Consider the following 26,696-nt stretch of genomic DNA (forward strand, 5'->3'; position numbering starts at 1 on the left):
CCTATTATATTCTTATCCTTTTATTGCTTTCGCCGCTCTTTCGTTCTTTTTTATTTCCCATTGTTAATTGCAGTCATTACTTATCTTCCGTTGTATGCAACTTTTTCAACTGATCACCTTTGTTTTTCATTCTGTCTGTTTCATTTCGTATTTTCTGAGGATTTTTCCTTCGGCGAACTCTTTACACTTGATTCCTATTTCTCATTTGAATAGTTGAATTTATTTTTGTTTTCTTTCTATTTATCTATGTGCAAACATCATTCCCCATATTTCACAATATATTTTTTTTATAATTTTTCCTGAGCACTGTTTTCCTTCTTCTACTTGTGCTTTTATCCGTCTATCCGAATCCCATTTTACCATCTTTCTCACTTTATCTATCCATCTTATACAATTCACACGAGTGGTTTCAACTTAATATTTATGTCCCCCTTCAGATAGATCGTTTCGGAGGTGACCAAGTATCAATGTTTACTGAGTAAAGATAACGAGAAAATATTTTATCGCTTTGAAGAAAGCGTAGAAAAATAAGAACTTTTTATTATGTACTATTTCTATAAAAACCGATCTATTGACAGTGGAAAGATCAGAAAGAAGAAACGTTTAAAACTTTAAGAATCTCAATAGCTCATCTTATTTATGGCGTTTTAAATCATTGGAGTCAGAAAATCCATTCGGCTGGCTGGCTAGGAATTTTCCACAGAGCTGTTCCCTTTGATGTAATCTTCACTGCATGGCTACATGCTTTGCACGGCCTGCGGAAATTCAGGAAGGCACATTTATCTTCTAAATAAGATTCCGTCAACTTTATAGTTCAGTATTTCGTGAAAAAGGGCCATTAGCGGGTATAAAAGGGGCATTTTTGTAATCCTTTCCATAAACAGGTAATATAATAATTTCATCTGTCGCATTCGCCTTATAAAATATGAAACGCTTAAAGATAACAATCTTCGGGGCAGAAAATCTACATTTCGACACTCGATAAGGGAAAAAAACAGTTCACTTAGTGTGAATCTACTTTCTCAAGTCGACTTTCAGCGCATTGAATATTTCAAGACGTTGGAAACGCGTAAGAATTAATTGGAAATTGAAATACTGATAAATAACTGCGCATGTTGCATTTAAACATAATCGTAACTTTATTAACGTCGAGTAATTTTTATATATAAAGGAAGATTGGAAGAACAAAACTGCCTGTTTTCAGAAGAATAAATTATCCAGACAAATATACTGCGAAATAAACTGTGCCATATGTAACGATCAAACAGCACTTTTAATGGATACAGGGACTTATTTTGTCAAATTATTTCTAGGTTATTATATCCTAGATAACAGCTATTCCAACTTATGGTTCACCCCCAATCCCTTTCTAATTTTTGTATTTTGTCATAACATATTTAACGGAAAACTTTTCCATAAATTACATTTACTGATGAAATATATGTTGGTGTTAAAAATCCAGTAAAACTAATAACTGTGGATAATGTTAGATTTGGTCCTCTTTCGCTCATATTGCCTTCTATGTTAATGTCGCTAATGTTAACGATGTTAATTCTACTTCAGAAGATTATGTCCTATGAAGAGGAAGGGTAGTATTGAAGCCATGTCAGGAGATTAATACTACATGAAGAGTAGTATTAGTATTAGTATTACTCTCCTGGGAGTTCTTCTCCAGTAAAATAACCCTATTCCTCTATGAGTGTATATAATAACCAATGAGAATAAATCATTGGAATATATTAGTGTCTTTCAATGATTTCTTGACAGTTGCTTAGCTTTGGGGTTTTAATATAATTGATGAATAGTGGAAAGAACCCTAAACTATTACACTCCCATTACCTTGCTGCTGAATCTGATTTGTGCTTTTTGAATATCGTTGTCGGTGGAATAGGAGGTCACTTTCGATATCATTGGACATTTTATAATGCTGAAGAAGCTGATATTACTACTGAAGTTCAAGCAAAATTTCAACACATGGAAGTTGAAACGTATAGTTAAGTCATACAAGAACATCTAAGAGATCCGCTACAGTGTCAAGAAAGCAGAGTGTTGATCAAGTGTATTCACTACGGACATCGGTCACAGATTTGTACTGTAAGTTGCATGAGTATCACATGAAGCAGGGAGACTGAAATATGAAAAACTTGATTTTGAGGAATATAAAAGCATACACCTAGATTAAGTAATATAGAGCTCCGTAGCTCGGTCGGCATAGACGAAGTCCTTTGGTCGGAAAGACGTTGGTTCGATTCCCGTCTATGACGTGAGGAACCCTTATCTGGTCCTTTTCGACTAAACGTGAGTTATCCTGTTGCATACTGAAGTAGAGCGTTTTCCTCCCGGAAACTCGGGTTTTTCGTGTGAGGGACGAAAAACCCGAGGCAAACCGGCCCAGTGAACACACACAGATCTACAGTCAAAAATACATACTTAGAAGTTCCCCACTAGAGGGCACAACCAGTCCTAAGCGAGACAGATGGGGGAAATCTGTCTTTTTTTCAGAAGAATAAAGGACTGAAGGGGGACATAAATAAAAATTGGGGCAACCCCACACGACAAACAAACGAGGACATTTAGGAAATGTCTGAATAACAATTCGTGATTCCTATCCGAAGACATTGCTTTAACACTAGAACATTCGTACAAAAACACTACCAGACATAACATCTATATAATAATTACTACGCCTTACGGTTCTTTTATTACTACTTTATGTGATTAGAATTATTTTATCGTTAGTTTTGTACTTGTCAGAGATGTTAGTTATTTTAATTTGTACTTTTGTTTCTAGTTGAGCCGTTCAACAAATGGAACAGTTTTCATAAAAAATATTCAACAGCCAACTGAAGGGAAATACAGATGCGAGATTTCTGGAGAGGCTCCACATTTCCGCACAGCTGTTGGAGAGAAACATATGACTGTCATAAGTAAGTAAAAGCTCAAGTGGATTTGATGACTATTTTAGTTGAGATTATTGCATATTTAATGTGAACATTTGTTGAAGTAAGCCCAGTTACATTCTGATATTAGATACTTCAGTTTCACGACATCTGAGATATATATATATATATATATATATAAATGGAAAATTAAAACATACAATGGGGATATTAAACATCCTTCATTATTTTAGTATTCAATTATAAATGTTTTTTCCACATGCACAGTGCATTTGATAGGATATTTTCAGTAGAAAGAATTAATACACGATTTGATTACGAATGTTCCCAAGTCAACCAAGTTACTTGAATTTATTAAATGTCTTGTGAAGAAAGAATGGAATAAATTTTTAAAAGTAAATTATTGCTGTTTCTAAAATTTCTTTGGCGAGGTGAGTCTGACCTGATGTTTCAGAATAATGTCCCGATTTTCTGATGGTTGAGAATCAAATAAATAAAGTTATATGAAAAAAGATAAAAATTCTGGAAAAAAAATGAGGTATAAAACTCAGAATTTATCCCAAAATTTGCTGTTAAAAAAGCTAATCTGGACCGATCGTGGGCCTCAAACACCTGTATGTACTAAGGATATCTATGTTATGTTTAAAACGTTTTTAGACGATGTTTAAAACGTGTTTATGTCACTACTTATAAGGACTGGCTTAAAGGGGCGAAGCAAGAATGCTTTTTATCTTCCCCGTTATCTGTACAGGATAGTATAGGGATAAGGTGTTATTGAGCTATTAAAGCTCTGATCATGGAAGGAGGGTAACAGCAATAGCCGAGCCTCAGTTAGAACTTCATTGGCTACAGCATTGCCATCCATTACCCTCCAAGGGTATTAATCACCGCATGTCACGGTCGATTCAATAGTCACCCCTCTCTCTCTCTCACGCAGGACGCAGGGCGCAGGACATATATGGCTCAGAGGGCGAAGCTGGACACTTTTCATATCCCCTGTTGTCTGTTTCGGGAGCAGTGATGGGAGAGATTTGTGAGCTATTTTAGCTCGCCCTGAGTGGGCAGAAGTGGTTATTCGTCGTTGGGTGTTAGGATGGCTTTCGGTCTTTTATGTTTCCAGTGGTCATTACTGTCATAGTTTCCGGCTTGCTGTATTAGTTGGTTTGGATGCGTAGATGTTTTCATAAAGAATTTTTCTGCTAGGGAGCGTAGTAGTGGAGAAATGTAGGGGATATTTATGTCCCGGTGGATATGGGCGTTCCTGATGAACCACGGGGCATCCAGTATCATTCGCAGGCACTTGTTCTGTAGTCTTTGTAGCTTGAGGATGTTTGTTTTGGCGGTATGGCTCCAGGCTGGGGAGGCATATATAACTGTGGGACGGATCACTGTCTTGTACAGTAGAATTTTGTTTCTTGAGCTTAATTTGCTGTTGATCAAGGGGTATAGTTGGGCGATAACTTTTGAAGCTTTGGTGCATGTGCTCTTGATGTGGCTGTTGAAGCATAATCGCTTATCGAGAAGTATTCCGAGGTATTTTGCTTCAGTTTTCCAGGGAATTTTAGAGTTGAACAGGGTAATGTCTCCTTTGGGGGATGCTCGTCTTCTTGTGAAGAGTATCGTTTTGGTTTTCTGGGGATTTAATTGTAGTCGCCAGTGTTTAAACCATTTTTCTAGATTCAGGATGGTGTCTTATAGTTTTTTGGTAACGAGATGTGGTTGGCGAGATCTGGTTAGAATAGCCGTGTTATCTGCATAAAGGGAGATGGTGGATGGGAGAGGATTTTGAGGGATGTCTGCCATATAGATGTTGAACAGGATCGTGGCTAGCAGTGATTCTTCAGTAACTCCAGCGAGGATTTTCCGTTGGGTTGAGACTGTTTCATTGATTTTAACTTGCATCCTCCTGTTGGAGAGGTATGATTTGATCAGGTGTATCATGTTTAGTGGAAGGTTAGCGATGATAAGTTTGTAGAGGAGGCCTTGGTGCCAGATCTTATCGAAGGCCTTTGAGATTTCTAGGAAGACGGCTCCAGTGTGTTGATTCCAATTAAATCCTGTGGTGATGTATTCTACCAGTCAATAGATCTGTTGGATAGTGCTGTGATTTTGACGGAAGCCAAATTGTTCTTGTGGAATGATATTTATTTGGTTGACATGATCTTGGAGTCTGATGAGGATGATTTTCTCAGCTATTTTCCCTAAATTGGATAGCAGGCTGATGGGATGGTAATTTTCAGGTAGGTGTGGGTCTTTGTCTGGTTTGTAAATTGGAATGATGTCAGCTATTTTCCATGACTGGGGGAAGTGCTGCCATTTGAGGATGGAGTTTATGATGTTTGCCAGATGTGCTATGGCTTTGCGTGGTAGTGCCTTGATAACTTGGTTAGTGATGCCGTCAGGACCTGGGGCTTTTTTGATCTTGAGAAATGTTGATGATGCCGATTATTTCGGTAGGTGAGGTAGGCATTATAGGACTTGGATTGACATCGGGACGATTTACTGTGAACCTGACTTTACGATGGATCTTGTATACATGGCTGATGTTTAGGTTCTCATATGCAGAACTGCATTGTTTCTCTAGGTTTCTTACTATGGCTTCGGCTTTATCAGCATCTGTGTATACAAGGTGCTGTTCTGCTTGCAGAGAGGGGGGGGAGGGATTTGAGCTTGTTCCTGAGGTTGTTTAAAAATTTCCATACACAACGATCTGCTATGGAGATGGAGGTGAGCTTGTTGTTCCATTGTTGTACCTGTGGTTCTGGAGAGCTTCTTGGACAGATTTGTTTAATCTGTTGAGGGCTGTTTTGTCTTGAGGAGCACGAGTGTTGTGATATCTTTTTCTTGGTCTGTTTTTTTCCCTTATTAAGTCCATCATTTCTTCCGGGAGACGATTTTGTTTGTGGGTAATCGTAGATACTGTGGCTGCTGTTATGGCTTTATTGATTTGATTGGTGAGGTTCTTTATTGCCGTGTCTATTTCTTCCTTGACTTTTATATGGGGAACCAGACCAGTGTGTTGTGTTCTGGTAGCACTTTCCTAAGTTTCTCCCAGATGATGAAGGTTTGGGGGAGTGGTGACTGGTCTTTGTTCCCTAAGTGAAGTAGGATTGGGTTGTAGTCTGATGATAATTCGTTCAGTGTTTGAATGCTGTGCTGGTATTTGATGTCGTGTAGAATGGCGATGTCTAGGATGTCGGCTGTGCCAGTTTGGCTGTGGTAGGTCGGTTCAGTGGGTCCTGTTACGACAGCGTTGTTTAATCCTATGTAGCTGAAGAGGATACGGCCATTTTTATTTGTGGTTCTGCTGTTCCAGGAGGGATATTTGGAATTTAAGTCCCCAGCGACGATGATGGATTCATTTGTGCCTAGTACAGCATCCAAGTCAGAAAATAGCAGGGTCTTAGCGGGGGAGTTGTAGGCGGCGTAGATTTTAAGTCTTCCAGTTGAATTTGTGTGGACTTCGACACCGGTGAGTTCTAGGTTGGAGGTTGGGGGGGGGGAGTATTCCATTGTACCGGATGCAGTTGCTGATAAATATGGCTGTACTACCACCACCTCTGTAGTCCAATCGGTCATTTCTATATAGTGTGTAGCCTCTCAGTTTTGGATTATCTGCAGGTCTTAGATGAGTTTCATTAATTAGGATGACATCAGGGTTGTCTATATAAAATAAAAAGGTGTTAGAAGATTTATTTAGTTTATTTATGATTATGCAGGATTATAAATAATTATAAATATTTACTCTATATATTCATGAAATTATTTTTTCTTTCTTTATTTTTTCTTACTTTCTTTATCTTTTTTCCATTAAAGTTACTTTAATTAGAGGTTTCCAGGAATTTAAGATAAGCCGAAATTTGAAACGTTTTTATGTCACGGATGTGACATAAAATTCGAAACGGTGAGGTCAGCTTGGTAGGTCATGACTTTTGGATGGCGACGAAATGCGTGATGCAGGATTATACCTTTACTCCACCTTTGCTACGAGTTGCCCTTGTTTTGCACTACCATTGGGTAGGGAGCTCTCTCCTAAAGGTAGTGCAACACAAGAACAACGGCATATAATGAGTCATGACCTATCAGCCCGGAAATCGAGGAGTTGGGCGCCGTAGGCGCAAGGGGGGAGTAGCCCCCTAGTATATATTTTATATATATATGTATGGGTGTGTGTGTGTGTGTGTGTGTGTGTGTGTGTGTGTGTGAGAGAGAGAGAGAGAGAGAGTTACATCCCAAATTTTCATGCATATATATAAGTTGAGCTTGGAAGAGAAATGCTTATTTATTTATTTTTCATAATGATTTCGTACAGAGTTCTGCTATTCAGAATAGTATTCAGAATAGCTGCATAAGCAGCTCCTTTCCTCTTCATATACAAGGTAAGTAAAGGTGAATATTCTTATCTACTCGCGGCTTTGTATGTGTTGTAAATAGAAAAAGGCTGTATCATCCTAGCAAGCTAGCTAGTTGTGACTTCTGTGCTCTTGTTCATTTGTATATTGAGGATGACACTGAGGCTTCCCTAACTAGAGTCAGGCAATGTGGAAGTGGCTTCTCATGATTAGATTTCTCTGATTATGTTCTCCAGAATACACATATTTCTGATTTTTCCCCATGTTTCTGGTCGTTCCCCATGTAATGCATTAAATAAGTAGTTTTGTTTTTCTAATTTGAAGGTAGCTGTGAGGAAATTAACTTTAAAATATGTTTTCAGTATTCCAGACAACCATCAAACTATTTAACAACCAAAAAAGCTATAAGAATAACTAATTTCTTCCTGAAGGAAGAACAAACTCAGTATAAAAAGGAAAAGTCACAAATGAAGGATAACGCATACCTAAAATAAAACTATGCAATGAACATAATGAAGATAAAGTATATAAATAGCTGTTTTCAAGAGCGAGAGAGAGAGAGAGAGATAAAATGTGATAAAAGACAGAAACGAGAAAATGGTTTACACATCGCTCTCTCTCTCTTCCTATATTCTAGAACCTTTTTGTTCCTTTTTTGTTCTTCTCACCAATTCTTTATTAGCAGTATTATTCCCGTTTTCTTTCTGCCTTCATTCTTTCTCTTTTATCATCCCATCATTGTCTCCATAGTCTATTTCCTCCCTCTCTTTCTCTCCCTTCCCATGTATATGCCAATCCCACACGTGTTGAGTCCTTCAAGTACTAACTGTAGTAGGATTAGCGTGCTGTAATCGGCTAATTCATAGTGTGAACTTAACGCCATGAATTAAGTAATTCAGGAATATACGCTGTATGGGAACTACAAATTATGTCCACTCGTGAGTCCAACAGACTTTATATTAAAGCTCTGTTAGAGTATTAGAACGTGTCTATTAATCTTCATTAGGGGAAATGAGCTGTGCAAATCTAGTCTCCACCCTATCACCAAAGTAAACGTGTTAATTTATGTATGGTTTAGGACACGTGGCTTTGTTCAATATCTGGAACAATGAAATTAAAATGATGAAACAACGACATTCTTTCTATCTTCATAATATATTCAATACTTTCCTTTATTCATTTTGTTGAGGCACTGTTGTCCATTTGCCTGATATATGAAGAAAAGGTTAATGTGTTTGAAATAACTCTGAAAATGTTTCTTAGATATATTCCATGTAAATCAGAATCTTTTTATCGCGACCATGTCTTCAAACTATCAACACACTTCAACGTAGAAACAAAGATGGTGCTCCGTATTTTGAGTAGAAACGGAGGCAGTACCTAGCGATATCCATTTAACACCAAATCGTACTCTGCACAAAACAAGCATGCAGAATGCAATTAGCTGTGCAGGGTGAAGTGATTGGTTGATATATACACACCTTGAAATCAGCTATTAAGTTAATAAGTGGTTAGTTAGGCTTCAGTGGTTCGTTCTATAAAACAAACTTTATATTTGGTCGCGATAAAAAGATCCGGTTATTATTAATAATTGCCGGTTAAAGCGAATAATTTAAATTAATCACTTTAACCGGTTAAAGTGAATAATTCCTAGAGGAGTCTGGTAAATGTAATAAAAACATGTTTATTATAACATGAACTTATAACAGCTTAGGTTAGGTTAGTTTATAAAGATAACATTAAGAAAAATACTTCTTTTGCACTCAATGAAATCAGAAATCATTATAAACTAACCTAACCTAGGTTAGGTTAGTTTATAATGATTTCTGATTTCATTGAGTGCAAATGTTTACGAGAATTAATCACTTTAACCGGTTAAAGTGAATAATTCCCAGAGGAATCTGGTAAATGTAATAAAAACATGTTTATGAGTTTTATATATAGGTTTTCATTCTCAATAGAAATTATAACAGCTTAGGTTAGGTTAGTTTATAATGAAAAAAGTAAGGAAAGAACTTCTTTTGCACTCCATGAAATCAGAAATCATAAACTAACCTAACCTAACCTTTATCGGTTGGAAATCATTATAAACTAACCTAACCTAACCTAAACTAACCTAACCTTTATTGGTTAGGTTAGTTTAGATTAGTTTATAATGAAAAAAGTAAGGAGAGTACTTCTTTTGCACTCAATGAAATCAGAAATCAGAAATCATTATAAACCAACCTAAACTAACCTGGATGTAGTTTGTCGTGGGCAGATAACGGGGATGAGAGATGAACGTTGTTGTGGCCTAACTTAATGATTGCGGGCAGATAAATGGAGATAACAAATAAAAGTTGTTGTGGGCAGATGGATGGGGATAATAGATAAACGTCGTTGCTGTACCTCTCTCCTCATCAATGGAGAAAAACACTGACAATTCCTCTCTGATTTATCTAAAATCCCCATTCATCTGCCCACACACCAACTGTTATTTGTTATCCCCATTTATCTGCCCGAAATCATTAAGCTCGGCTCAAAATGACGTTTATCTTAAATCCCCATTAATCTGCCCACGACAAACTACGACTACACTCTGCTTCGACATGCGGCATCGAGGTTAGTTTAGGCTAGGTTAGGTTAGTTTATAATATTTTCCGATTTCATTGATTGCAAAAGAAGTACTTTCCTTACTTGTTTTCATTATAAACCTAATCTAACCTAACCTAACCAATAAAGGTTAGGTTAGTTTAAGATTTCTAACAGATAAAGGTTAGTTTATAATGATTTCTGATTTCATTGAGTGCAAAAGAAGTACTTTCCTTACTTTTTTCATTATAAATTAATCTAACCTAACCTAAGCTGTTATAATTTCTATTGAGAATGAAAATCTATATTCAAAACCTATAAACATGTTTTTTATTACATTTACCAGACTCCTCTGGGAATTATTCACTTTAACCGGTAATTATTAATAATAACCGGATATATCACTTTAACCGTGACATATATACAGTATATGTTTATAAAATTAAAATTTAACTGAATAGAACCCGAGAAAAAAATAACAAAAAACTTCAATAAATCACGACTAGTTTCATCGGTGTTCCAACTTCTTCAGGTGAGTAAGAAATAACATAAGACTTATAAAAATAACAACGTAAAAACATGGACTTTCCAGCTTAATAAAGAGAAGCAGAATAGTAACAGTCATATTTAAATAGGTGACCACGTGCTACTGTTGATATGAGTTGAATGTGTGTGTGTGACAACTAATTTTAGAGCGCCAGTATTGAATTACTGCGCTATGGGAATCAGGCAATTGTAGCTTAGATTGTTGTTCAAGTGTGAAGGGTCCAGAAATATTTCTTTTGATTCTATAATTCGTCTTTCAAATTCATCCTTGCATATATATAAATTGTTTGGTGTAGCCGTTCTTCTAGGTTAGAGTTTGCAGAGAAGAGAACATGACTGGAAAGGGCGCTCGCTCGTGTTCTACTTAGGAGATGTCACGTCTATATTCCTCAAGACGAAGTGAAATAGATTTATCTGTCTGAGCAAAATAAGGTCGACGACAGTCGCACATAACTTTATAAATACCAGGAAAATGAAGTTGGTTGTGTTTGGGTTTTGGTCGACTCAGAAAAGAACGAAATTTAGCCAGAGTAGTATAGTCGGTCTTTATGTTGAATTTCTTCCTAATCCTAGATAGTTTTATGGTAAGAGAGATGATAAGTGGTAACTGTATATGAGTGATAGGGTTGGATTCATATTCTTGTCGAGGTTGTTGGCGTGATTTCAAACGTTTAGTGATGTTACGAGATGAATATCCATTATTTAAGAAGGTGTTTTTCATGAAGTTAAGCTCTGTTTGAAGGTCTTCTTCTGTGGAAGTGAGACATCTTGCTCGATGGGCAAGGGCGAAGATGATGCCCAGTTTCTCAGGAGGGAAGTGATGAGAAGAGGCATGCAAATATCTATCAGTGTTGGTGGTTTTTCGAAAAATTGAAAATTTAAGACAGTCAGGTAATCTACTGATTTTTAGATCCAAGAAGGGGGAGAACGCCGTTAATCTCTAGTTCTGAGAAACTGGGCATCATCTTCGCAATTGATGCAGTGAGTTAGAAGGGCAAATATTTTCTTAGAAACTTTGACCTTAAGAAGAGTCAGAAATTCATCTGTAGGTACATTCGTAAAAAAATGTTAGTTAAGACTGGGGATAGAGGGCTGCCCATAGCTAACCCGCTTGCTTGTTTATATATTTTATCTTCATAGCAGAAATAGACTCTGATAGAATGGTGAGTTTTGACATCGTGTCTCTTTTCACTAATGTACCTACAGATGAATTTCTGACTCTTCTTAAGGACAAAGTTTCTAAGAAAATATTTGCCCTTCTAACTCACTGCATCAATTGCGGCTATTCACTGTTAAAGATAAAATCATGGTAATTTTCATGATTTTATCTTTAACAGTGAAGCGCAAGCAACACGGATACAAAATAATAATAAGCTTAATCTTATCAAGAAGTTTGAGATTCGTAAGATAACACATCTGTTCCTACTAAAGTCTGTATTAATCCTGACAAAGTTGTAGTAAACAATTCGTCACATGTTGTAACAGTTGTAGAAAAAGATATTCTAAGCAAAGGTCTAAATTTCATTCCCTTACCTAAGATTATTCCAAAAGAATCTCTACTTACTAAAATAGAAAAAGCCAGTTCACATATTCCTAATCATTTGGCAAAACTTCGTCGTATTGAATCCATCTTCATTATCAATAATGCTAAACCTCCAAGAGATAATCATTCTCCTGCCTAAAGACAGGCCTTAAAGAATCTTAAAAAGAACAAAAACATCATTGTTTTACCTGCAGATAAAGGCAATGCCACAGTCGTCCTTAACTCTGAAGATTACCACAATAAAATGCTTTAATTGCTTGAATGCAACATTACATATTCAATTCTTCAGGATGATCGAACAAGGGAACTACAAAACCGCAAACACAATCTGTTAAAGACTACAATTGAACTTCCTCACAATATTCGCCTTTCTTTACGCTCTCTGCACCCTCTTATACCACGCATTTATGGAGTTCCGAAGATCCGCAAGGAAATCACCCCTCTTCGCCCAATTGTGGAAGGAATTGATGGTCCTACTTATAAGCTTCCGAAACATCTTGCAGAATACCTCAAGTGTTTCTCCAATAAATCTTCATCGTTCATCAAAAACACCACAGACTTCGTATCTCATAATAAAAATATTTCCATCAGCGAAAATCATATCATAGCAAGTTTTGACATTATCTCATTATTTACTAACGTCCCTACTGAGGAGGTACTAACATTACTAAAGGACAAATTGTCTAAAAAGTTATTTGCTTTATTAAAGCATTGTATTCAACCTGGCTACTTCAGATATAGGGACTCCATTTACAAACAAAACCAAGGCCTTGCAATGGGCGACCCTTTATCCCCGTTCTAGCAAACATTTTCCTGGAAGATTCTGAAATGAAAGCCATATCGTCCTTCTCACTTAAGCCGAAACTTTGGAGACGTTACGTTGACGACATTTTCATTATATGGAGTCACGAACACACATCTCTCATGTATTTTCTTCATCATCTTAACAACCAGTATTCTAATATAAAATTCACTGCCGAACTAGAAACGAAATAACTAACTTCCATTCCTGGATGTAATTCTTACACGACGCTCTGATAGATTTAAAATCTCTATATACAGAAAACCCACTCATACTAACAGATATCTGCACTGTCAATCTCATCACTTTCCACAACAAAAGCTCGGAACTATTTCTACCTTAGGACACAGAGCACGCTCTCTTTTAAATGAACCAGATGAGCTCCAAAAATAAATTAATCACCTTTCTCTTATCTTTAAACAAAATGGATATTCTGAAAAAGCGATTAAGAACTTTATTCTGGATCCTCCTAGGCAGCGTACTACGGAAACTACTGATTTTAAAGGTAGAATCTCAATACCTTACATTAGTTCAGTCTCCAATAAATTAGCTAAAGTCCTTAAAAAATACAACATCATGACGTTTTTCACTACACTCCCTAAAGTTCGTTCTCTTATAAGCCATCCGAAGCCTATTCATCACAACCTGACATATCCAGGTGTATACAAGTTATGGTGCGATTGTAATATTCCTTATTTTGGACAGACTAACAAATCTATTGAACCACATGTAGAGGAGCATAAGAGAGACATCTCCTATAAAAGATCACATGCATCTGCGCTATCCAGTCATGTTCTTTTCTCAAACAATCCTCACGATGATCTACAGAGTCACTCAGTTTGCCGGGATAAATCCAAAAACATTTTTCGCTGCAGTTATGAGTTTGAAAGGAAAATCGTGGAGTCCAGGGAAATCCTCCTCAATCCGGAACATTTGAACAACAATTTGAGTTACAACATCCCTGATAGCCATGCTGCAGTTGTTCAATACTGACGTTCACGAGAACTTGCAAGTACGCATGCAACAAACAATAGCGCGTTAGATAGAACAACTTGAAAAATACAACGTTTTCTGCGTCAATTATGTATTGCATTTTTTGCCCGTAATTCTCAGTTTTTTGTAACTTCAATTTTTATTATTGTGTTCCACCTTTAGTGGATACCTTATGAAGGCTGTAAAAGGCTGAAACTAGTTGTATCATTTTCATTAACACTTAATATTTTATCTCGGTTTAAAGTCATTAAATATTTATTCTTTAAAAATACACACACACACACATATATATATATATTTGTTTATTTGTTTGTGGTATTAAGAGATGATAACAAATTAATACATATCGTTCGAAATTCGCAGTTTCACTTATGTTTACTTAAGAAGCCAATAGAAGATACGGTCTAAATTAGTCTTATAATGTTACTAGTTGCTCAAGACTTTGAATAGTTCTTGGAGAAGAAAATGGGAAGGATTATTTAATTAAAACAAATAAAGGAGAAGAGCAGTCTGTGATTCTAGAAGCTACATGGATTCCTACTGGTTGAAAATGGAAGAGTCACGCAGTCCAATTTCTTCCCTGTTAATTAAATAGCGTGAATCTCCTTGAAGTAAGAGCAGGTATGTCTTTACTCCCTCTATGCTACTATTCGCTTATGCATAAGTGAATCAGGCAAGCTACACCGACAATGTCTGCTTTACCTTTACACGATCGGAACTATATGTATTGGAGTATTTGATGTAATAAGTAAGTTCTTGAATAATCTAGAATACAATGAAGTACCTTGCAAAACTGTACGCAGCAATTTAATTTACACATTTATTCAACAAAACGTTTGTTCTCATCAACAATATGAATTGGCTAATCATCAATAAAGTTAAAAGTAATTGATTTTTAGTTTATTAATAATATCCAAGTTTTCTTTTTCGAACTGCTATTTTCGGTTGTCGCTGTTTAATATGAAAGCAAAGATGTTATAAAAAGTATGAATAGTAAAATGAAAGAACAAAAACATGATACTCTTCGAAAAACACATTAATGAGTTACAGGTTAAAGAAGGCGTCCGAGAATTAATTTCCGTAATAAAGTAAAGAACGAACGAAGAAAGCTGGATAAATATAAACCAAGTATGTATTTCTGTGTAAAGCAAAGTAGGCAAGATGCAGTGGTGTGTGTGTACTTTAAAACTAGATAGAAAAAAGGTGAGATTATAATAACAAACTAATTGTGCATTATTCTAATTGTGTTTGGTTTTGTTGGAAAACTTAATCTCTAAGAATGATTATTTATATTTTAAGTGAGAATGATATCCGTACACCATTCCCATGAATACATATTTGAGAGAGAGAGAGAGAGAGAGAGAGAGAGAGAGAGAGAGAGAATTTGTATACGGTACTGAATTCATTTCGCAAGAATAGCAAGAGTACTTCTCTAATTATACTCAGCTACAAAAATGACCCTTGCACCAAATCCGCCATAATAATATGAAATTTTGTGGGCCGGTTAGGGAGATCCAAGTTCTGTTCTCGTGCAACCACACAGCACTTTATCCTGCGCACTTTGCTTTACACAATTTGGCAATAAAGCCACCGAGACCCGCACTGCCTCTACCTAAATTTGATAGCAAATGGTTGGTCATCACTTTGAATCCTGGTGTTGACGAACTCTTTAATCCCACGTAGCTACGCACGTTTGAACACACACACACACACACCCGCGCACCCGCGCGCACATACACACACACACATACACAAGCCGAGTCATATCACAGAACGTGTTCGGCATGAAAATCTCCAAAATCCTCTCATACCAAAGCGAACGTGGCAGATGTTTCTGGCAAATGGCCATCTCAGTGCTTCTAAAAGTTCGTGAATAGAGAAGAGTATTTTATTGTCTCCTAACTCTGTGATGAGGTTGAGGCATTTCGCTGAAAACCTCATTTAGAACAGTGGAATCGATGCATATCGAATGTCCGTTTGAAGCTTGTCGAAATTGTGAAGTGGAACGTACGTTAAAATAAGCAAATAAAGTGAAAATGTGGCGTGTCACTCAACGATCATATATTGAGATTAATTATTGTACACTGAAGTGAATACGGCACGCCCCATATGTGTTCTTTAACAATATCTCGTTTTAGTTGTATTGCCTATGCTAAATATTCCACTTCAAAATATCATCGATTAATTTTGCATTAAAAATTTACTTACACATCATTAGTATTGATTATAAAACGGCCTTTGATCATGTTACTTATAGATTTTTGTTCTACCATCTCTTCTCTCAGTACGATAAGTTCTAAGCTATTACTCATTTTTATAATCTGTTTTCTCATAAAGCAAAAATAAAATTGCTTGAAAACAGTTCTACATTAATCATGTTGCTGAAAAATTATCTCGAAAATCTTAAGGTATACTCGGCTAATATAAACAGGGTTATATACAGTTAGTCACAAAAATGGTAGTGACACTCTCATGCTAAGTGGAATCCACCGTTAATACCCACTAACAATCCACTATTGGTAAAACACAATCTTGAGACAGAATTTCATTGCTATGAACAGCAAGATCGCATTTCTAATAATCGCTGATATTATAGTTACTGCTGTTAATGTACTTCTCAAATTGCAGAAGGGAATTTATATCCTAAAGAATTAAAGCAATAATATAAGAAAAGGGTAGTCATTTCTAAATTGCATCCAATTTCCTGCTTTTTCTGTAATGTGTAATTGGGTGACTTTTTTTTTAGAAATATGAGCTTTATCTTTTAGGAGATGCCACTTCTTTTTTTAGATGAACTAAGACCAAACAATTGCAAGAATAATTGGATGAAATTGATTGAATGATGAGATCAATTGTAGAGTGCTATTTTTCCCATTTCTTTGCAACTCCACTCTGTCTTTTGATCTGTTTCATCATAGCTTCGAAAGGACATGAAATAAATACATACATTTTTATATATGGTAAAATGGATTTTTATATGGTAAAAGTATATGAATGCCTAAGCGTTTCATAAACCTTAATACACGGTTCTCCTAATTTAATCTTAGATAAAGAATCTCTCCCCCGCATGGGTAGCGTTTGCTGCACTTGTTAAACGGGAAAATATCTTTGGCTAATTTTTCTCCTTGAAACATAGCTCTTGTAATGAAGTCACATATGCAAATCATCTGATGTTCTATTTCTTCTCTAAATCATCGCTTTGTGGTGGCTAGACTAACCTTGGTCTTTAGATTTTATTAAAATCACGTCGCCATGTACTTCTCCTATGATATGGTGTATTATCAGGTAGCCCTTAATCTAGATCCTTTCCCACAGTATCAGCGCCACAGAACTGTCCAGAATGTCAAAATAATATTCTTAGTTATCTTGTTTACTTTTATAATGAGATCAACTTAAAAACGTGTTCTTTATAATTTTACAGCTAGAAATTTATAATACTCTAATCATAACGAACCGATAACAAGTTAGATAATTGTTGGGGAATAAGATTTAGCTGGTAGCCATTTCATGGACACTAAGAATATGGAGATCAACAAATGATGTTCTGACACACATTCTACATCTGCGGTGGTCCAGAATAATTCCAGTTTGAAGGAAGGCACTCATGTAAGACAGGAAGAACCCATAACCGTTTCATGCAATCCTATCGCTTTCTATTTGTTTATCTACTCATCCCAACTTTCTCTTGTATTTCCTATCTGTCATGTTTCCATCTTTTAATGAATGGTGAAAAGCACGTTTTATTTTGTTTGATCTAAATATGTTGCACTTCCACTCCTATACGAGCACTGCACAGTACTACAGTTCTACACCTTGTTTACGAAGACTGTTTCCGGTTAAGTGGGAATGAAATTGAATTTAAATGCGAGTTTCACATTCACTAGATAGTGGATTTATGATTACCCTAAACGAAAAATTGATTCACATTTTCTTTTCGTTAAATGATAATTAATTTTTATTTATTTGTATTATATATTATAAATATTCTTATACTCGTATTTTAACATTATTACACAATTATATTATAAAATAAACACTGGCAGAAGAATAAAGGAAATGAATTGATAATTAATAGCCTCTCCCTATGTCCAAAGATTTTTGGGATCACTGAAACATGGTTGACAGAAGAGGATGTCTGACAGAAATAGGAGTTGAGGGAGTGAGGTACAACATATTTTGGCCGCATAGGAAGAGTAACAGAGTAGTGAAGTATGACTTATTTGAGGGAAAAGATACTAGCTGTTTTGAGTGTATATGGTCTGAGGTGGAAGTACGGTGAGGGTAGAGCAAACTATTTAGTGTATGTTGCTATATAGCAACATACACTAAATAGTTTATTTAGTGTATGTTGTTACACTAAATAGTTTATTTAGTGTATTAGGGGGTGGCCAACTCAGCGTCCTTTTGGGGCTAAAATAATTCCGATAAGATTTAGAAGAGCCGCAACATTTGATAGATGTGATGGTACAGGAGTAAGTGAGTGGGCGCATGGCGAGGTTTAACGATCTTGTAAAAAGTGCTTTGAATAATTACACACGTAATTTTAAGGAGCTTACTAAGAAAATGGATACAAGGAAGGCCTCTACTAGTAAATAACTAAAATTATTGTTTCGAGTTTAAAATTATTCTAATTGTTCAAAGTAAACTTCATTTAATGTATTTCGAATTAAACTTTTTTAGAGATATTCCCCCCCCCCCCATTATTGAGAGTAACCATGTAGTGTTGACTCGGAGACTAAATGGACATACAGAAGTATCAAGCATAAAGGGATTTATGTGGAATTATCAGGGAGGTGATTTATAATAATCTTCGAAAACAGCTTGATGCAGTTCTATAGGCGGAAATATTGGAAGTGAGAGATATCACTAGTGAATGGCAATTGGTTAAGAAATATTTATTAGCTGGAATGGCAAGTTTTGTACCTAAGAGTGAAAAGATGAAACGCTTTGATGAAAAGCAAATAACTAATAAAATCAAACAGAAACTGCATAGGGAAAAAGATATTATGGAAAAAGTATAAGAGAGGGGTGCAGAGCAGTTGCATGCAGAATATGCAGCTGGGATTCTAGGCGCCAGGAGAGTGATTAGCATAGAAAAGAAGAGAGAAAACTGGAATATGAGAGGAGATTACCCCTCCTCCCAGCCAAAGGACTTTTGTTATGTTACTAGTTAGATAAGAAATGATTATGGAAAAATAACATTGTTAGATGAGAACCAGGGTTCAGTGACCAATATAGATGACATAGTGGAGATGTTTAATGATCACTTTATTAAGGTATTTCATCTTGGGTAAGGTTTTCGTACTAGTGGCATGAAGAGGGATCAAGTCTTAGAAGTGTATGAGAAGAATGTGATGTGTTCAAAAGTGAGACTAAACACGATTTTGTCACGTGTTTAAAGAGAATCTGCTAAGGAAAAGGAAGTGGACTGTAGAGGAGAATTCAGTTATTTGTGGCTACTGTTGAAGCGAGGAGAGGTCTGCTTAATGCAATTAAAGATAATTTAATATGCAATTAAATTTGGGATATGTGGATGAAAGGCTGAATACGCTATTGGTAGAACTATACTAGACTCTGTGGAGAAGTCAAAGGATCGTGGGTGATGATCGGTAGAAATTTGAAGTTTAAGGGTATAACGAAGTGTCGAAGGTAAACATAATGATCCAGATTTGGCCCGATCAGGACTTTATACTATAGAATCATCAATCTTCTAGCCTCTGCTGGTCTTATTTCATATGATTTCTGCAATATAGAAAAGGACTTGGACCAACAGAGATAGAAATAGTGATTCCATTCTATAAAATCCTGATTAGGCCACTTCTACAGCGAATGGCAAAAGTGATAAAGTGATATCAGGACTGTATAATGTCAGTTATGAGGATAGACTGAAAGCATGTGAAGGGATAGAAGACGAGGAGAGGATATGATCACTAATTGAAGCTGTTGACAGGTAGATCAGGGGAGATCTTTCATTTTGTAGAACCAGGGGAACGAGCAAGGACAAGGTCCAGTCCTTGAAGTGAAGAGGAGGCTGAATTTTTTTTTTTTTTGGCACGGAGGGTGGTTACACAGTAGAATGCATTATCTATAGCATGGCGAAAGCAAAAACGATGAACAAGGAGTGAATGACTGTGTGTTGTGTAATGGTGAAAGGGTCTCGTAATTATCAAATTTATTTAAAACCTCTGACATGTCTTATCTGTCCTAAAAGAAAAAGAACACATTATTTAATGAAATATGAGGATTAAAGAGTTTTTAGATGTTTTTCTTGTGTTTATGTCAGTCATTTTAATATCACTGTTGTTCTCGATGTTTATCAGGATTTTTCAGTTCCCCTCCCCCTCGTGTGTGTGTGTGTGTGTGTGTGTGTGTGTGTGTGTGTGTGTGTGTGTGTGTGTGTGTGTGTGTGTGTGTGTGTGTGTGTGTGTGTGTGTGTGTGTGTGTGTGTGTGATTACCGGTATATTGAAAATGATTGCTAACAAAGTTGTTAATTTAATAAGCATTATTTAAAGCTACATAAAACCATTGAGGTCGCTATAATTATTAAAGTGTAATTTAAAAAACTTATCTTACGATCATTTGTAATTTAGTCGGTGTTTACGATGTTCATCGATAGGAAAAGCTTCGGCTCGAATCCCGTCCAGGGCGGTAAAGATTCTTTCTCAAGTATTTTTTCAAACTAAGTTCAGTTAACTAGTTCACGATAGTAATGGGAATGTTTTTTCTTCTTTTTTTCTTCTTCTTCAGGAAACTCGAGGCCAGCAGAACAGGCACAACTTACATTGCCTGTCAATTGTAGTAATTATGTTTATAAGATACCCACTTGGTCTTCATACACGATTCTTCTTAACACAGAAAAGAAAGAGGATGGGAATATACTTCAGTTTTATTTCTCTGCAAGTAATTAAAACATTACATTCCCCTTTAAATAATTATCCATATTCAGTATAGGGATTTCCACAAAAGATTATATCAGATATCGATATAATATGAGATACATCAGATTGTCAAATTCGCTCATTTTTTCTGTGCATTTTGAAATCATAACCTTTTCTAGAAATTGAATAGAGTGCAGTCCTCCCTCCTTTTAAGACCTAATTAGTTCCTGATAATCCATTATTAAGCGAGTCGTCTTAAATCGAACTGGAATGTTCCACAGGATCAATGTCATGAGTTGAAGATTAATTTTTGAAAGTACACTTTTTAACAATAAAATACCACACCGAAATACCCACCGAACTAAAATACGATTAAATAACGAAATTAGCAGTAGGATAGGCACTAATGACCAGATCAAGATCAAGATAAGATAAGGAATCGTGACTTGATTGGTTGTTGAGATGATGACGTCATTGTGTGTGACGTCATGAGTTTGGAATGTTTGGAATTTCCTGAGGGCATATGTGTCAATGGGTTCAGTTCTTGTGTTTTGGTTCGCGTATGGAATTATGGTAGATGGTTGAGATAAGGATTCGTGTTGTGATTGGTGGGGCACTAGTGACCAGATCAAGATAAAATAAGGAATCGGTTCATGGGTGTGTGTGTTGTTTTCAGTGACGTCATTTGTTGTTGTCAATAAGTGACATTAATTGATAGTTGTAATTAAGAGACGTTATTATTTTGAATGGGAAGTAAGATATATTAGTGGATAAGGAATCGTATTGTGATTGGTGGGATATTTCTGACTAGATCAAGATCAAGATAAAATAAGGAATCGTGATGTGGATGTGTTGTCATCAGATGAATATAAGTGATGTAATTTGTTGGTTGTAAACAACTAACGTAATTGTTAGTTGTAAATAAGTGACGTTGTTGTTTTGAATGGAATACGAAGATACTAGTGGATAAGCATTCGTGTCGTGATTGGTGGGATACTATGAACCAAATAGGGGTAGTGTGAAAGGCGAAGTGATATCAGTGTCCTGGATGTGTGTTGCTATGAGTTGTAGATAAGTAAATGGTTTGCATATGGTATTATGGGTGATGAATAGTGATAAGATAAAGTTTGGAAATGTTTGGAATTTCGCTGGTGGCCCTGATCTGTCAGGGACATTGCGTAGTGTGTTTTGTTCGCTTAGCATTGTGTGTGATGTTTACAAGTAAAGCATCGTGATGATTTGTATGTGGAAATTTCTGGGGAACATATGTCTCTCTGTGATATTACATGAGTTTTGGTTTGCCTATGGAGCTGTGGGCGAAGTTTTTGAGATGAGATATCTTGGAATTTTCCAAGGGTAACACACATCCTTCATTGTCATCATGTTTTGTCTTTGGTTATCTATAGATGGCTGTACTAATTTTCCAATACATTTTGGGGTGTTTCTTTCCTGTTAAAGGGCGGGAATTCTTAGAGTAGATTCATGATGGTGGCACTGTTTAGGCTTTTCTGAATACTTTAATTATATTTTGTTGTCCCTCAAACATACACACTTTTTTTTTCCACTTCAATGTTATCACTATCAGTTGGAGGTGACATTACTAAAAGATTATTGACAAATAACCACCTCTTATCGAATTAACGTTATCTTGTTTACTGATGCTTGGGTATTGGTGTTTTTTGTAGTTTACATGAAGAGAAAAAAATAAACGGCAAGATATCTTGGAATTTTCCTAGGGTGACAAACATCGTTATTGTTGTCATGTTTTGTGTTTGGTTGTCTATAGATGGCTGAACTAATTTTCCAATACAGTTTGGGGTATTTCTTTCCTCTTAAAGGGTGGGAATTCTTAGAGTATAGTAGTCTAGTGGTGGCAGCGTTTTGGCTTTTCTGAATAATTTAATTATATGATGGTGTCCCTCAATCACAAACATTAGACATGAAAAGTTGCCAGTATATCCCATGGTAATACTCTAATGCAGGGGTCCCCAACCCTATGCCCATGGGCACCATGGTGCTGGTCGACCAATTTGTATGTGCCCGCCGCTGTTCAACCATGTGCCATATAGTTTGAAATAATCACCCAACAATTCATGGCATGCTACATGATGCATGCGTTAATGACACATGACGAGTATTAAATGCATACAATGTAAAGTAAACACGCATTCGAAGTTGTTCATTCCAGTTTAAGAACTGGAATATCATCACATTCTCCTAATTATGAAGCACTGGCCAATGGAATGCAATGCCCAAGGATCACACTAACTTACATATATATATTTAAATTTTTATATAATGTAAACTTTTAAGTAATAAAACATTTGATTATAATGTAACTTTGTATGCATTCATTTAACAAAAGAATTCAAAAAATTTGCTTGAAAAAATAGATGCAGGGAAGATGAGAAAATAGATGCAAGAAGTGGTCTTTCCTTACTATAAGTAAGTGGTCCACTGTAAGTGGACCACTCGAGAGATTGACAGTGGTCTTCCCTGTAAGGGAAGACCACTGTCAATCTCTCGACTACCCTTTCACATTCACCACGTAATGCTATTTTTTTTCATCCCAACAATTTTGGACATCTGCAATTTATTTTCTTTCAGTTACAGTAAATTCGTTCAGGCAGTGCAGCTATTGTATTGTGTTGGGGTTTTGTGTCCAGTAGAGTAAAGTAAAATAATTAGTGAGCCACAAAAGTCATTGAAATTTTCTTTCTTCAGGAAAATAGCATGAGACAAAACTCTTCACATAGCTCTAAAACGATGGAAACCAATTATTATTTTAGAAGACACATACATTGTGATGTATTTATCCAGAACCACTGGAAAACGTTATGCAGGAAGTGGTCTCATATCCTCGGCTACTAGCAAAGAAGAGTTGACTACGAAATGGACCACAGTGAGTGATATATTCTGAAAGGCCAAGATGGGGAACTAATACTCAATGATACAGGAGCTGATGGAAATAAAGTTTTCTCTAGTAGTTGTGAAGAAGCTGAGAGATTTTCACCAAAAATGTATGGCATTGATAATCATTTACTATTTTTGGAAACTGAATTACCAGCTATTCGTATCATGGGGAAAATTATTGCTATTCATTTAAATTCAGCAATGGTAAAATTTGACTTTCAAGATTTTATCCAATTCGATAGAGATTCTTATTTTGTGACATTTATGAACATTTTACGAAAACTCTTTGTGTATATTTGTTGACAAAAGAATACACAGAAAGTTTAGGAGGCAGGGTGTCATTTCCAGACTCAAACAATATCAAATGTATGGAAGTGTGGTTACCATGGTATCTGATTTAAAACTCTTTTGCATGACCAGCTATTTTGATGTAAATTAACCAAGAAACAGTGAGTAAGAAAAAATTTTATTCATTAAACTCTTTGGAAAATGTTAAGAGTGTAAACTAAATATTGTGAAATATTTTTAAGTATTTAGTTTAGAATTTTTCTCTGTGAATATACTTGTAAATAATATTTCAGCAAAGTAAAAAATGCATTTGTAAACTGAAATGAACAAAGATATGTGTTTTGGTTGTGTTTTTCCACAGTGGATTTTTTTACTCAGTTATTCTGATTAGAATTTGATATTTAAATCCATAACTTTATATCTTAATGCAATCTGTTTAATTATTGTAAAAAAATCACGACTGTGAAAATAATGCCAAGAACAGGAGAAAAAAGTTTGAAAACTGATATCCATGTAATTGATTATTTTAGAAATTGTCTAATGCTACCTATTGACATTGTTTGAGTTATCTGAAAATAATTCGTCACATAATCGAAAATGCGATCAGTTAGAATTTGGTTGTTTTACAGAGAGACAGCAGATAATTAACCCAAAAACGTGACTTAAACTCTTAATGTTTGGTACAGAAAAATATTTGTACTCTCCAGATAACACAAATACAAATTTTACCTTTTCCCACCCAAAGTAAGATAAAAACACACCAACAGTATATCCAACAGCATGCAAAAACATGTCGTTGAGTCATCTGCACAAAAGGTTCATTTTTGAAGGAACCGTCAGGGTAGGGCATAGTAAGGGTAAACATGACTATAAGAAAAAACCATAGAGTCGAGTAACTTTGGACTTAAGGTAATTGTTCATCCACTGCAGCTGTTGTATTTTGTTGTGTTCAGTAATGTAAAAATAATGGGTGAGCCACAAAATTCTTTGAAAGTTTCTTTGTGAAAAGTTCTAATTATTCAGAAATTTGTAACAGAAAGTTAACATATAATATAAGAGAGCTAATAATCAATGAAATAATAATAATTGTTATACTAAATAACTATTTATTTGTGGTGGCAAATGAAGTAATTTGAGAAGAAGAATGAATGAAAACGAATATGCAAAATCTATAGTGGGTGAAAAATACGAATTTTCGGTTATCATTGGTATAATTGACGTATAATTTCTTTTCAATAAGACTTCAAATTTATTTCCTAAAGAAATTTGTATTTCTGATGGAATTATTGTAAGATATGCATCGATAAAATCACATTGTAGTTGGAAAGAATTACCTGAAGGAGTTAAAAAAACAAAATTCTTGGTTAATAAAATATAACCATCAGCTGAAGTGGAAAATTGGTTCACTATCTCCGGACAAACTAAGAAATTGGATGATAGAATCAACATGCAAATATCAAATATTACTAGCCAAATTAACAGAAAAATTAAAAACATTAATGAGGTTAATAGGGAGGCCTGGTCTTGATTTAAATGAAATTGGATGTCCAAAACGTGAAAACATAACATGTACTTTTAAATGCTTTTGAAAACATAATGAAAGATTATGTGATTTTAATAATGTTCAGAAATATATGTATTGGCTTCAAAAAATAACTATGCAACCCTTAATTTTACTACAGTAATAAATTTCCAATGATCACCAAATGAAAATTAACTTTCAGATGAGAGTCACATTGTCAAAAACCACACGATGGCAATTCCACAAGCATGGGAAGAACCTATGAACAACAGTGAACATTTAACAATAAGAAGATTAAGGAACAAAAAAAAATAGATTGTATTTTTATCTTTATTTATTTTCTGCATGTAAGATTCAGTAAATACAATTTGTAAATAATATTTCACTCAAATAAAATGTGTAAATTTAAATGAACACATTGGGTGTCACTGATGTGTTATACAAATATAAATAAGACCATAATTTTTTTTCCTTGTGAAATTTCATGCCACAAACTAACCAGAGACTTTTTTGTTTTGAAAATCCAGTGAAACTGTGTCAACTCTTGGAAGCTAAAGGAAATGGGTATTAAATTAATAGGAAGAAATTTAGTGGAGAATATTTCACCTGAAAAGTGACAAAAAATAAAAACGTATCATAGCATGCAGATAACAAGTGAATCAACATGCATATATGAAAAAATACTCGCCATTGGAAGAGAAAAATCAAAAAACATTAACAGACTTATCGCCAGGCCCGTTCTTCATTTAAATGATACAAATGATGAAAATAATATGTGCATGAATTTCAAAACTTTGAAAAAGCTGATGAATTTCTTGTTTGCTGTGATCATAAATATTTATTTGAGGGTAAACATTTTTTTCTTTGCAATTTTTCTTTCTTTCTTTCTTTCTGAGCTAATTTTCATTTGAAATAAGAATAAATAATTATTTATTTGTATTGGAAAAATATCTAATATAATAACTGTGTGAAATTATATATATAAATATCATGTCATGTGACGTGATCTGCATACAACGACTCTTAGCTATATTTTTAACAGATGTATATACAATATTCTGTGATGACGCAAAAGTTATTGGGAAAAATTAATACACGTTGTGGTTTTTTAATCATTTATATTAGTTAAAAATTCATACTGGTTAAAAATTTTGTTGACAGTGTGATCTGAGTCAATCTGCAGCTTACCGTAGGACACGCATCTGTGGCCTGCCATTTCAAACAGTCATAATGGAATTTACACCATCGAATATGGGTCTGCTCTGTATTTTAAAGAGTGTTCATTTGCTCTGTGAACATCAAATAGAGAATCAATGAACGAAAATATTTTTGAGGTTTAATAGAAATGATACATATCCTATAAAATAATACAAATAAATCCTCTAAC

At 35.2% G+C, this 26,696-nt stretch overlaps 1 protein-coding gene across 1 annotated transcript in view; it reads left to right on the top strand.

Annotated features, from left to right (window-relative positions):
* LOC150094043 (uncharacterized) overlaps positions 1 to 26,696 on the top strand; it is a 333,048-nt gene that overhangs the window by 264,138 nt on the left and 42,214 nt on the right. Inside the window, exon 3 of the mRNA XM_090413060.1 lies at positions 2,792 to 2,927. Within this exon, the coding sequence (XP_090269186.1) occupies positions 2,792 to 2,927 (136 nt within the window). The remainder of the gene's footprint in view (positions 1 to 2,791; positions 2,928 to 26,696) is intronic.

This window comes from Typopeltis vanoorti, chromosome 23 (genome assembly GCF_054136105.1).
Source record: "Typopeltis vanoorti isolate ZY-2024b chromosome 23, IOZ_Tvanoo_1.0, whole genome shotgun sequence".
NCBI classification, from domain to species: Eukaryota; Metazoa; Arthropoda; class Arachnida; order Uropygi; family Thelyphonidae; genus Typopeltis; species Typopeltis vanoorti.